Source organism: Lepidochelys kempii, chromosome 3 (genome assembly GCF_965140265.1).
Source record: "Lepidochelys kempii isolate rLepKem1 chromosome 3, rLepKem1.hap2, whole genome shotgun sequence".
Lineage (NCBI taxonomy): Eukaryota > Metazoa > Chordata > Testudines > Cheloniidae > Lepidochelys > Lepidochelys kempii.
The window spans coordinates 190,146,437-190,159,460 of NC_133258.1; the positions used below are offsets into that span (position 1 = coordinate 190,146,437).

At 46.8% G+C, this 13,024-nt stretch overlaps 1 protein-coding gene across 2 annotated transcripts; it reads left to right on the forward strand.

The window, feature by feature from the left end:
* The first annotated feature begins 19 nt into the window (after positions 1 to 19).
* PEX13 (peroxisomal biogenesis factor 13) lies at positions 20 to 13,024 on the forward strand. 2 transcript variants are annotated; one of them, XM_073339370.1, is made up of 4 exons: positions 20 to 153; positions 2,627 to 3,318; positions 4,024 to 4,149; positions 7,849 to 13,024. In XM_073339370.1, exons 1-4 carry the CDS (start codon positions 80 to 82, stop codon positions 8,157 to 8,159), a joined length of 1,203 nt encoding a protein of 400 aa, XP_073195471.1. In that variant the 5' UTR covers positions 20 to 79; the 3' UTR covers positions 8,160 to 13,024. The 2 variants fall into 2 exon arrangements, with proteins under 2 accessions (XP_073195471.1, XP_073195472.1); XM_073339371.1 differs by having other exon boundaries at positions 7,861 to 13,024.

Below are 13,024 nucleotides of genomic sequence, written 5' to 3' on the forward strand. Positions count from 1 at the left end.
GCGATCAGGTGGGAGGGGGGGAGCAGGCGCGGCTGGGGCGGCTCGGGCGGGCGGGCGCAGCGGAGCCGGAACGGGGGAGATGGCGTCTCAGCCGCCGCCTCCCAAGCCCTGGGAGAACCGGCGCCTGGCGGGAACCGCGGCCCCGGCCTTCCAGTGAGTGCACCCCCTCCTTTCCCGGGGATACACCCTCAGAGACCTGCCCCGCCGCCCCACGCGGGGGGAGAGAGACCCTCTTCCCCCCCCCCCCCCGCGGACCCTGCCTCGCCGCCCCACGCCGGGGGGAGAGAGACCCTCTCCCCCCCCCCGCGGACCCTGCCCCGCCGCCCCACGCGGGGGGAGAGAGACCCTCTCCCCCCCCCCGCGGACCCTGCCCCGCCGCCCCACGCGGGGGGAGAGAGACCCTCTTCCCCCCCCCCCGCGGACCCTGCCTCGCCGCCCCACGCGGGGGGGAGAGACACCCCCCCCCCCGCGGACCCTGCCTCGCCGCCCCACGCGGGGGGGAGAGACACCCCCCCCCCCGCGGACCCTGTCCCGCCGCCCCACGCGGGGGGGAGAGACACCCCCCCCCCCCGCGGACCCTGTCCCGCCGCCCCACGCGGGGGGGAGAGACACCCCCCCCCCCCCGCGGACCCTGTCCCGCCGCCCCACGCGGGGGGGAGAGACACCCCCCCCCCCCCCGCGGACCCTGTCCCGCCGCCCCACGCGGGGGGGAGAGACACCCCCCCCCCCCGCGGACCCTGCCTCGCCGCCCCACGCGGGGGGAGAGAGACCCTCTCCCCCCCCCCGCGGACCCTGCCTCGCCGCCCCACGCGGGGGGGAGAGACACCCCCCCCCCCGCGGACCCTGTCTCGCCGCCCCACGCGGGGGGGAGAGACACCCCCCCCCCCGCGGACCCTGTCCCGCCGCCCCACGCGGGGGGGAGAGACACCCCCCCCCCGCGGACCCTGTCCCGCCGCCCCACGCGGGGGGGAGAGACACCCCCCCCCCCGCGGACCCTGCCCCGCCGCCCCACGCGGGGGGGAGAGACACCCCCCCCCCCCGCGGACCCTGCCCCGCCGCCCCACGCGGGGGGGAGAGACACCCCCCCCCCGCGGACCCTGCCCCGCCGCCCCACGCGGGGGGGAGAGACACCCCCCCCCCGCGGACCCTGTCCCGCCGCCCCACGCGGGGGGGAGAGACACCCCCCCCCCCGCGGACCCTGTCCCGCCGCCCCACGCGGGGGGGAGAGACACCCCCCCCCCCGCGGACCCTGTCCCGCCGCCCCACGCGGGGGGGAGAGACACCCCCCCCCCCCCGCGGACCCTGTCCCGCCGCCCCACGCGGGGGGGAGAGACACCCCCCCCCCCCGCGGACCCTGTCCCGCCGCCCCACGCGGGGGGGAGAGACACCCCCCCCCCCCCGCGGACCCTGTCCCGCCGCCCCACGCGGGGGGGAGAGACACCCCCCCCCCCCCGCGGACCCTGTCCCGCCGCCCCACGCGGGGGGGAGAGACACCCCCCCCCCCCCGCGGACCCTGTCCCGCCGCCCCACGCGGGGGGGAGAGACACCCCCCCCCCCCCCCGCGGACCCTGTCCCGCCGCCCCACGCGGGGGGGAGAGACCCCCCCCCCCCCCGCGGACCCTGTCCCGCCGCCCCACGCGGGGGGGAGAGACCCCCCCCCCCCCCGCGGACCCTGTCCCGCCGCCCCACGCGGGGGGGAGAGACACCCCCCCCCCCCCGCGGACCCTGTCCCGCCGCCCCACGCGGGGGGGAGAGACACCCCCCCCCCCCCGCGGACCCTGTCCCGCCGCCCCACGCGGGGGGGAGACCCCCCCCCCGCGGACCCTGTCCCGCCGCCCCACGCGGGGGGGAGAGACCCCCCCCCCCGCGGACCCTGTCCCGCCGCCCCACGCGGGGGGGAGAGACCCCCCCCCCCGCGGACCCTGTCCCGCCGCCCCACGCGGGGGGGAGAGACCCCCCCCCCCGCGGACCCTGTCCCGCCGCCCCCCGCGGGGGGGAGAGACCCCCCCCCCCCGCGGACCCTGTCCCGCCGCCCCCCGCGGGGGGGAGAGACCCCCCCCCCCCCCGCGGACCCTGTCCCGCCGCCCCCCGCGGGGGGGAGAGACACACCCCCCCCCCCGCGGACCCTGTCCCGCCGCCCCACGCGGGGGGGAGAGACACACCCCCCCCCCCGCGGACCCTGTCCCGCCGCCCCACGCGGGGGGGAGAGACACACCCCCCCCCCCGCGGACCCTGTCCCGCCGCCCCACGCGGGGGGGAGAGACACCCCCCCCCCCCCGCGGACCCTGTCCCGCTGCCCCACGCGGGGGGGAGAGACCCCCGCGGACCCTGTCCCGCCGCCCCACGCGGGGGGGAGAGAGACTCTCCCGCCCCCGGGCCCCTCCGCCATTCCTCCTCTCATGGGGGTAGGGGAGAGACTCCCTCCCAGGGACTCTGCCCTGGACCCCTGAGACTTCCTGTCAGGAACCCTGCCACAGACCCCTTTTCCCCCCCCCGGCCCCTAGCAGGAGAGAGACTCTGTCACATGGACTTTGCTCCCTTGTCCCCCACAGTTCATGAAGATTTGGGGATAATGTTAATATAAAATGATTATGGGTACTGATCTTGAACCTCTGAATTTATTTAGGTCTGCTGATTTGGGTGCCAGCCTGCTGACCAGGCCTGGACAACCCACACGAGTACCTCCACCTATTTTGCCACGACCATCACAGCAGGCAGGGAACAGTAGCCTGAGCAATTTCAGACCTGCGTACAGCAGTTCCTTTTCTCCAGGCTATGGCACATATGGAAACTCCTTTTATGGAAACTACAGCCCTTACAGTTATGGATATGGTGGTATGGGCTATAACCGGTTTCGTACAGACGATCTACCTCCCAGCAGATTTGTTCAGCAGGCTGAAGAGAGCAGCAGAGGTGCATTTCAATCCATTGAAAGTATTGTGCATGCATTTGCCTCAGTCAGTATGATGATGGATGCGACCTTTTCAGCTGTTTATAACAGTTTCAGGGCTGTGTTGGATGTAGCCAATCACTTCTCCCGACTCAAAATACACTTCACAAAAGTGTTTTCAGCTTTTGCATTAGTCAGAACTATAAGATACCTCTACAAACGGCTGCAGCGGCTGCTGGGTCTGCGGAAGAGCTCTGAGAATGAGGATTTGTGGGCTGAAAGTGAAGGAACTGTGGCTCGCATTGGCCCAGAGGACCGGGCAGCTAACTCAGCAAAATCCTGGCCCATTTTCTTGTTCTTTGCTGTTATTCTTGGGGGTCCCTATCTCATCTGGAAGCTGCTCTCTACATACAGTGATGAAGAAACAGGTAAAGGAGATCAGCAAAGTGAGGAGAGTGTAGGTTAGAGAATAAACTATTCATGTTTTTGCCTCAAAGAAATTAGTAAATCATAACCTAAAAATGCTGAATTAAACAAGGAGATGGGGATTAAGGTATTAAAATAGCCTACTCTTTGATGCTATGTTAATTGATCCATTCAGTTCTCTATCAAAGAGGTTCTACTTCTAGGGAAGGTAAGATTTTAGGGCTGAGTTCTGCAGCTGCTTCATATGTATACAGCTGCAGAATCAGGTTTCTTATGTGAAGCAAAGTCTTCTTTAGCAGCAAGATTCAACTAGGTATTACAATATAGCACTATACTAATAACATGATCTTTATTGAACTGGGGGGAAAAACTTGGGGCGCTTGCTTGCTTTATTCAGTCGATCCATCAATCTGGTGACTTGGAATAGAAAATTCTGCAAACCAGGACACTTATGTGCAGAGGCTGAAATGTGGATTCAGAAGCGTAACTTGAAGCACCTGCAAATGTTGGTAGTTGTATAGTGCCATATATGTATGGCCCTGGAATAAATGTTTGTGCAACACTTTTAAGATTTAAAGTGTTACATAAATGTTTCTGTGACCCATTATATTTAGTATATGCATACTTGTGGAAAAATTCAGTTTCTGTTATAAATTACTTTAAAGATCCAGATGATTATGCTGCTTTTTAACTCTTCTGTGAAATAGCGTCTAGTAACTGGGCAAACGGAGATGATGATCATGTAATTGGAAGAGCAGAATATGACTTCACTGCTGTTTCAGAAGAAGAAATTTCTTTTCGTGCTGGTGACATGCTAAAATTAGCACCCAAAGGTAAGACTATGATTTATTGTGGATTTACTTTCTAACTTCCAGTGACTTTTTAGTGCTTGTGAATGGAGTCCTATTGACAGCCCTTTGAGATCAAGAGATGTATTTTAGTTGGCCCAACTCAACAGGCCAGTGATTATGTGGATGCTCTAGAGAAGCAACGTGCCCAATCTCTTTGAGTGGGTTTTGCTTAATTTCCCTAAAATGTTGGCCGGTACAGTAACTCATTTTGACGCATGCCCCAAGATCACTTACACAATGCATCTTCACCAACCACTGTACTCCTCATATTTCCTCATGGGCCATGCAACAGTGCTGTGACAAAAGTTAGCTCAGTGCAGCACTTTTATTTTCAGAACACTTCAAACATTAATCCTCCTGGCATCCTTCAGAGACAGGTTAATTGTTTGCATTTCTGTCTTATTACAAAGTCAGTTTCTCTAAGCTGGTATGCATTCTACCTGACTCCCACTTGACTTTAGTGAAATCTACACACGTGCATCTGAAGGCAGAATGTGGCCACTGTACTAATCACTGAGGAAACTGTGCTATTCAGAAGAAGATAGTTGTCACATAAAGCATACTGAATCCTGTAGATAAATGCAAATATTCCAATCTTTTGAGTATGTGTAGGCCAAAAAAAGATATACATGGAAGTATACTAACAGTAATTTCTTAGAACATTTTGTATTTATACTTTGTAATCAATTGCATGTAGTTAATTACAGTGAAGGGTGTAATCTTCAAACATACTTTCAAAGTACTTTTTTCCTCTACAGTAAAATCTTGTATCCTTTGGAAAAGGGATATACCTTTTTTAGCCTCTAACTGGAGTGCTATAACAAGAATTGGCAAATCCCGTTGTCTTTTTTTTTATGTCTGTCAAAAGATTTTTAAAAATTTTGATTAATCATGAGATTTTGTTTTAATTGTGATTTAATCATGCTATTTAAAAAAATAATCATGATTAATCATGAAATTTAATTGCACTGTTAATAGAAAAAATTTATTTAAATATTTTTGGATGTTTTCTACATTTTCAAATATTGATTTCAATTACAACAGAATCCAAATGAACAGTGCTTGCTTTATATTATTTATCATATTTGCACTGTAAAAAAGATAAACATAAGAAATAGTATTTTTCAGGTCACCTCATAAGTACTGTAATTCAATCTCTTCATCGTGAAATTGCAACTTACAAATGTAGAATTGTTTTTCATAACTGCACTCAAATATAAAACTTTAGAGCCTACACGTCCACTCAGTCCTACTTCTTATACAGTCAATCACTAAGACAAACAAATTTATTTACATTTACAGGAGATAATGCTGCCTGCTTCTTATTTACAGTGTCACCTGAAAGTGAGAACAGGCACTCACATGGCACTATTGGTAGCCAGCGTTGCAAGATATTTACGTGCCAGATATGCTAAACATTCGTATGCGCCTTCATGCTTCGACCACCACTGCAGAGGACATGCTTCTATGCTGATGACTGGTATTGCTCTATAATGATCCAAAGCAGTGCGGGCTGATGCACATTCATTTTCATCATCTGAGTCAGATGCCAGCAACAGAAGGTTCATTTTCTTTTTTGGTGGTTCAGGTTCTGTAGTTTCTGCATCGGAGTTTTGCATATTTAAGACTTTTGACAGCATATTACACACCTCATCTCTCTGAGACTATGGAAGGCACTTCAGATTCTTAAACCTTGGTTCATGTGCTATAACTAACTTTAGAAATCTTCTTCGCGTTTTGTGAAACTTGCAGTGAAAGTGTTCTTAAATCGAACAACATGTGCTGGGTCATCATCTGAGACTGCCATCACATGAAATATATGGCAGATGCAGATAAAACCACAGAGCAGAAGAAATACAGTTCTCCCCCAAGGAGTTCAGTCACAACTTTAACGCATTATTATTTTAACGAGTATTGTCAGCACGGAAGCATGTCCCATGGAATGGTGGCCAAAGTATGAAGGGGCATACAAATGTTTAGCATATCTGGCACATAAATACTTTGCAATGCCGGCTGCTACAGTGCCATGCGAATGCCTGTTCTCATATTAAGGTGACATTGTAAATAAGCAGGCAACATTATCTCCCATAAATGTAGCCCTGGTCTACACTGGGTGGGGAGGGTTGACCTAATCTATGCAACTTCAGCTCCACCAATAGCGTAGCTGAAGTCGGCATATCTTAGGTCGACTTACCTGGCCGTGAGGATGGCACCGAGTCGACCGCTACTGCTCCCCCATCAATTTATCGCATCTAGACGAGATGTGATAAATTGATCCCTGATAGATCGATCGCTGCCCGCCGATGCGGCAGGTAGTGAAGACCTGCCCTTACGTAAACAATCTTGTTTGTCTTCACAAATTGGCTAAAAAAGAAAGGACTGAGTGGACTTGTAAGCTCTGAAGTTTTACATTATTTTCTTTTTGAGTACAGTTATGTAACAACAACAACAAAAAAACTACATTTGTAAGTTGAACTTTCATAATAAAGAGATTGCACTACAATGCTTGTATGAGGTGAATTGAAAAATACTATTTTTTCTTTTTTATTGTGCAAATATTTGTAATAAAAATAATGTAAAGTGAGCACTGTGCAATTTGTATTCTGTTGTAATTGAAATCAATATATTTGAAAATGTAGAAAAACATCCAGAAATATTTTAATAAATTTTCAGTTGGCATTCTATTATTGTTTAACAGTGCAATTAAAACTGCGATTAATCGTGATTTATTTTTTAATCAAGTTAATTTGTTTTTAATCGCTTGAGTTATCTGCTATTGACAGCCCTACTTTTTTTGGATATATTTTAATTAGGGCCCTACCAAATTCTCAGCCATGAAAAATGCATCATGGACTGTAAAATCTGTTCCCCCTGCCCCCCCATGAAATTTGGTCTTTTGCGTGCTTTTACCCTATACTATACAGATTTCATGGGGGAGATCAGTGTTTCTCAAATTGGGGGTCTTGAACCAAAAGGGAGTTGCAGGGGGTTGCTTCAAGGTTATTTTAGGGGGGGTTGCAGTATTGCCACCCTTACTTCTGTGCTGCCTTCAAAGCTGGGCAGCCAGAGAGAAGTGGCTGTTGGCTGGGCACCCAGTTTTGAAGGCAGCGCAGAAGTAAAGGTGGCAATACCATGCCATTCTTACTTCTGCACTCGTGCTGGTGGTGGCTCTGCCTTCAGAGCTGGACTCCCAGCCAGCAGCCACCCAGCTCTGAAGGCAGCGCTGCCGCCAGCAGCATTGCAGAAGTAAGGGTAGCGGAACTGCAACCCCCCCTCCAATAACCTTGCAACCCTGCTCACACACACACACACACCTCCTTTTTGAGTCAGGACCCCTACAATTACAACACTGACATTTCAGATTTAAATAGCTGAAATCATGACATTTACAATTTTTAAAACCATATGACCGTGAAATTGACCAAAATGGACAGTGAATTTGGTAGGGCCCTAATTTTAATATATAAACATTAGCACTTTAAACACCACATGAACAGTTATCTGGCTTGTCATGTGACTAGTTGTTGACTTAATAGCACTAATTGTAGGTTTCAAGTATTCTCCATGTTTCTGCTGAGCTTTGAATTAGATGGCTGTATAATGTCTGATCTCAAATTCTAGGAAAGTGTTTTAATGGTATAACTGTTATACATTTTGAATTACTTTATAACTATGGCTTAGTTTTCTTATCAGAACAACAACCCAAAGTACGTGGCTGGCTTTTGGCTAGTCGTGATGGTCAAACAACAGGACTTGTGCCAGCTAATTACATCAAAATATTGGGTAAAAGAAGAGGTCGGAAAACAGTGGAGCTGGAAATTATTACAGAGCAGCAGCCGGCTTTTACCAACACAACACCTGTTAGAGGAGCCACTGATGCGGATACTTTAGAAGAGCAAGAAGCTGCCTTTGAATCCGTTTTCGTTGAAATGAATAAGGTTCCCGTTACCTCTGACTCCACTGTGACAGGTGGAGATAAACAGGATCTGTGATGCACCTGGATAAAATTCAGTGATTGAACTATACTTATCAATAATCCTTTTGATATTCTGAAAATTGTAGAAGAACACTGTTAGGACTGTATCAGGTATCTCGCTGCTGGTAACGGGTGAACAGATAACGAAATAATTTACCCAAACTTTAGTAGCATGCTTGATTCACTTAAAGTTGTACATTTGTGGCCCTGCCCAGCAAACTATTGGCAATTGTGAGATCTCAGGCTGGGGGGAGTTTTGTAGAGGCAACTGGGTAAGCCAATGTGTTGCATCTCTAGCAGCTCACTTTGGTCACTTGAAGGAATAGTGCTGATGAATTCTATAGGTAGCAGTGTCCAGTCCTCCTTACTGGAGAAAGAATTGACTTTATATGAGGCCTTTGAGAGGGGGTGTTGAGAAGAAAAACTGAAGCATTTCTAGCAGAGGCCTCCAAAAATTATATATTGAAGAGCCCTTAAAATACTTCATTTTTTGGCTGCTTTTTGGTAAAATTAGTGCTACCGCAAAGAAAAATGAAAGACTTCAGGCCTTTGTTATAAAAAGGTGACTATCTTAAGAAACAAGATTAGCACTGTGAAGGAAGGTACATTCAACTGGAGTTGTAAGCAGATAAATGCTGTTACCAGTGTTTATTTGTCCTTTATTCTAATGTTGTTTTCAAGAAAGTATAAGCCGTTTTCCCCACCACCATTCTGGGAGCTTTTCCTCATCAGAGGCCGGAGTACCACATGTTTTATTCTGATTTATAGTGCACATGCTTTAGGCCCTATGTATCTTCCAGCCAAGCACGGTTAAGGATGCTCATTTTTTATCAACATCTGTCTAGGGCCTAGTGAGCTAAGTTAGCACAGCCACACTTCCAGGCAGGTATAATAGCGTATCAAATTCTAGTAATTATGTATTTTAACAGCTACATCTAAACTTCCCGTGTTTCAGTGCAATTTCTTTTTGAACTTTTGTGAGAAAATTCAGCCTGATTTTAACACAGCAACAATGCATCACAGTGTGGATAGGAAACATCTGTGTTGCCAGTAAATAGATGGGGTTTTCTATTGATAATCCCACAAAATAGGAAACAAGAAGAAAGCTGCCCATTTCATTGTATCATCATGGAGACAGATGAGTTAACTGCTACCTTGATTGTTCCTGCTGCACTTCAGGCATTAAATCTGGCATTTCCCCATAAAATCTGAGGTACATTGAGAACCACAATTGCATAAAGACTATTAACAAAATACATTTTGTCTTCAAATCTATTTACTTTTGTGAGCTCTGTACTAAAGTCATACTTTTCTGGGAAGTAAAGTTAAGTAAAGCTTCAGATTCCTCTTTCGGGACTCACTCACATTAATATTAGATTTGATTAACACAGAATCATTTTCAGTTCAGGCTGTAGTTCTTTTTGGAATGCTCTTATATGCTGTGTTGAACCCTTCAATGTTAGAACAGATCATACAGTTCTAATGTACTACAGAAAAGGAAAAATACTGATAGCTGTGTATTAATAAATCATTTCAATTAAGTAGCCTGTTTCTTAAAAACAAAAACCCACAGCAGCACCCAAGCTAGTTAAACTTGCATACTTATACTAGCTGTTCCTGGGGGAATTCTGTGCCAAAAAATTAAAAATTCTATGCACAATATTGCAATAACACAATATGATCACGCCGGTTTCAATTATTTTGGTAATTTCTTTCAAAAGACCTGTCAGCAAGTATGTTTGTAACAATACAGACAACAGCAAAGATTCAGGAAATACTTTTTGACAAATAGATTCCTTACCAGGCATATGAATACATAACTTTCAGTAATTCATTTAACCTACAGAAATGTATTTCCCGCCCCCCTCAGAAGCGGTGCAAAGGTTTGGGAGGAGTCGGGGTAATGGAGGAGCTGAGGGAGGGGAAAGTAATTGCTGGGAAGGAGCTTGGGTGTGAACTTGGAGGGTTGTTGGGTGTGGGTGGGGAAAAGTATGGAATGGAGGTTTTCTGGTCAGGGAGGGGTTGTTAGGGAGCCTTCCCCATGCAGATACTGGCTAACCCCTAGCTTCACTCATTCAGTCTGTGACTCCCCACAACAGCCCCTTATGCCCCATGTTGTCTGGTCCCCATATCCTGGGCCTCCTGAGCTGGTCCCACGGAGAGGGCACTGTGAGGAATGCAGCTTCTTCTCTTCCCATGCTCTCTGTCCTGGCGCACAGTGGCTCTGGGTAGGCGAAAAGTGTATGTGCAGGATTTTTCAGCAGAATGTATTTTCAGCTGAGAAAAAAAAAGTGTGTGGCAGATGAATTCTCCGTGTGTAGGAATAAGTAGCATGATGGATTTTTGGTAGTTTTAATTCATGTTTCATGTTTTTAATTCATGTTTCATCTTCAACATCAATTTCCATTGCAAGCTTCATGAATATGTTTATATTTTTTAGTGCATTTGCTAGAGTTAATACTTAGGCAACTTGTGGTGAACAGAATTGCTAAGGTTTAGACAAAACCGTTACAACAAGCTATTGCTAACCTCAGTTTGGTTAGTAGTCTAAGTGGCTGGTATACTTGAGCCCTGGATTTTAGAATAACCTCTGGACTCTTACTGTGTGCAATGGCAAGGTTAGGAGCATACGAGATAGGGCCCTGGCTCCTGGGGGACAGTGTAGTGAAGCATTTTTGCTACTGCTTGCTCAGTAAGATTATATGTAGCTGCTCTGGGAGAGGGAAAGGAAAAAAACAGCCCACAGTGAAGGGGTGAATGAAAAACTCTTTGAACTACATTTGAACCAGTACACATTTCTGAGAAACTTTTCTCAACATGCCAATGCACCAGATGAGGGATTAACTGGAATTTGGATGGGACTCCCTCTGCTGCAGAAACAGAAAGGAAACTGAGGACTAGGATGTACATTAAGATTGTTAGAAAACTTTACATCAAATGTTCAGTTTCTGCCCACATTCTTTGTTCCTGATGGGTTTAATTATTTTACTATTGGAGTATCAATCTTTCTTGTATCAATAAAGAATTTTAACTGGAGCAGTAGCCTCTTAAAAGAATAAAGCTTTTTTTAAAATGTCTGTTAAATCAGGCTTCTACTTTCCTAATCAAGACTGGATTGGAAAACACTGTCAGTTGAACATTAATTAGAACCTTTAAATCTCATTAATTTGTAATAAGGACATAGTTAAATTTCACATCTGAGTTTTTTTGGTCATGTTCTTTGAAAGTATTCTCCTGGTAGAAAAGGGGTAGCTTATAAATAATTGGACATTGACTAACCTGTCTTACTTTGTAGTAGCTTGACTTAGTCTGTCAAATCACTGTAAATGTTATAACTATGCATAGAATTCTGACCTTTCAATCATGTTTACTCACTTTAATGGAAAAGAGGGTTGAGAAAATGATGTAGTAAGTTATATTTTATTTTAAAAATTCTGAAATTGTATTGACTATAAATGTATTAAAATTGAGATTTTGGCTTTGTTGGATATAAATTAACATCAGTACAAGAATGAGTTTAAAATGGAATCCTGTGAGCTAATTATTTCCCATAGTAAACTAATTGTGCAAATATGTAAGAACAGAAAGTGTTAAATATATTTGTTAAAACTGCATTAGAGATGGGAGTTTTCCTTGGGAAAGAATATTAATATTTTAGTCTTTAATAAGAGCCAGGGTAAAATTCTCAATAGTGCATAAGTCCCATTTTCAAAAGTGACACAGGCACAAAGGAGCCTAAGTCTTACTGACTTTCAGTGTTGTGAAACTGTAGGGGAAAACTCAGTTAAAATTACTCACAAACAACAAGCAATTAGTTTAAACTGTAAAAGTGACATGTAAAAATTCACCTTCCACATTTTACAGACATCCTTGACTCTGATATACAAAACTTGCTAAGGATCTTTTAGCATATCCATTATCAATATGTATATAATTTTGAATGCATGAATAGTGATGGATATGCTGAGTTTGTACCTACTGCTTGTCAGACAAGGTGGCTTGTGAAATGCATACAGTACATTATTAAATGACAGTAGTGTCATTAACTGCATGTACAAACTGTCAGAGTACTGGAATACTTAAATTACTTTAACTGATCATTTCCATAACTCTGTTTTATGAAGTTTTATGAAGTTTGCATAAGGATTAAATATTTTATAAGGGGACTGATACAGTACAGAGGTATTCAGCACTGTACAGTGGCTAAACTATTCTGAACAAATGAGGTTTTTTCCTGAGAAGTTTAACGTAAAAGTAGAAGTCTGTGTAATAAAAAGGTGGGATGTGGTCTCAATGACTAGAAAGCTTCACAAATATTATGTGTGTGTATCTTAAGGTTTTGGAAGGAAGAGTGCTTTGCTAGCATTGACTAGGAGGCTGTTCAGGGCTTAAATGGTAGTAGAAAGAAGTGAAAATTACGGGAGTAGTCATGGATTCAGTCTATGGAGGAAGGTGTAGGAGATGAGAAAAAAGATGTAAGTGAGGACTGCTTGATTTATGCATTAGGCAACTGACTCTCCTATTCTCAGAGCGCTACTAAAGATAACACATCCATATTATTTTTGGGTAAGTACACCTAAGCAACAGAACTTGAAATCCCTCTTGGGACATTTAGTTGTATGTACTTTATTTGGATTACCTCTGAATTTTAATCTTAAAATAATAGGCTCTTTGTTACATGAACTGTATCTTCATATATATATTTGTACAGTACCTAGCACAATGAGACCCCAGTCTTGATGGGGGCTTCAGGGTGCTACTAGAATACTAAATAGTACATACAAATTCAGAAGACTCATTCAAGTTTTTGAATAGTATTGCAAATTGAAAGGCATTACTTTTTGTCCAGCAAAATAAAGAATAAAATAAAAAATGGAAAAA

What these genes read in the sequence shown, in the direction of transcription:
- PEX13 (XM_073339370.1), top strand. Translation starts at nt 80, where the DNA reads ATGGCGTCTCAGCCGCCGCCTCCCAAGCCCTGGGAGAACCGGCGCCTG. An exon ending in ACCGCGGCCCCGGCCTTCCA is followed by an intron (nt 154 to 2,626) that starts GTGAGTGCACCC and finishes GAATTTATTTAG; the next exon opens with GTCTGCTGATTTGGGTGCCA. An exon ending in ATACAGTGATGAAGAAACAG is followed by an intron (nt 3,319 to 4,023) that starts GTAAAGGAGATC and finishes TCTGTGAAATAG; the next exon opens with CGTCTAGTAACTGGGCAAAC.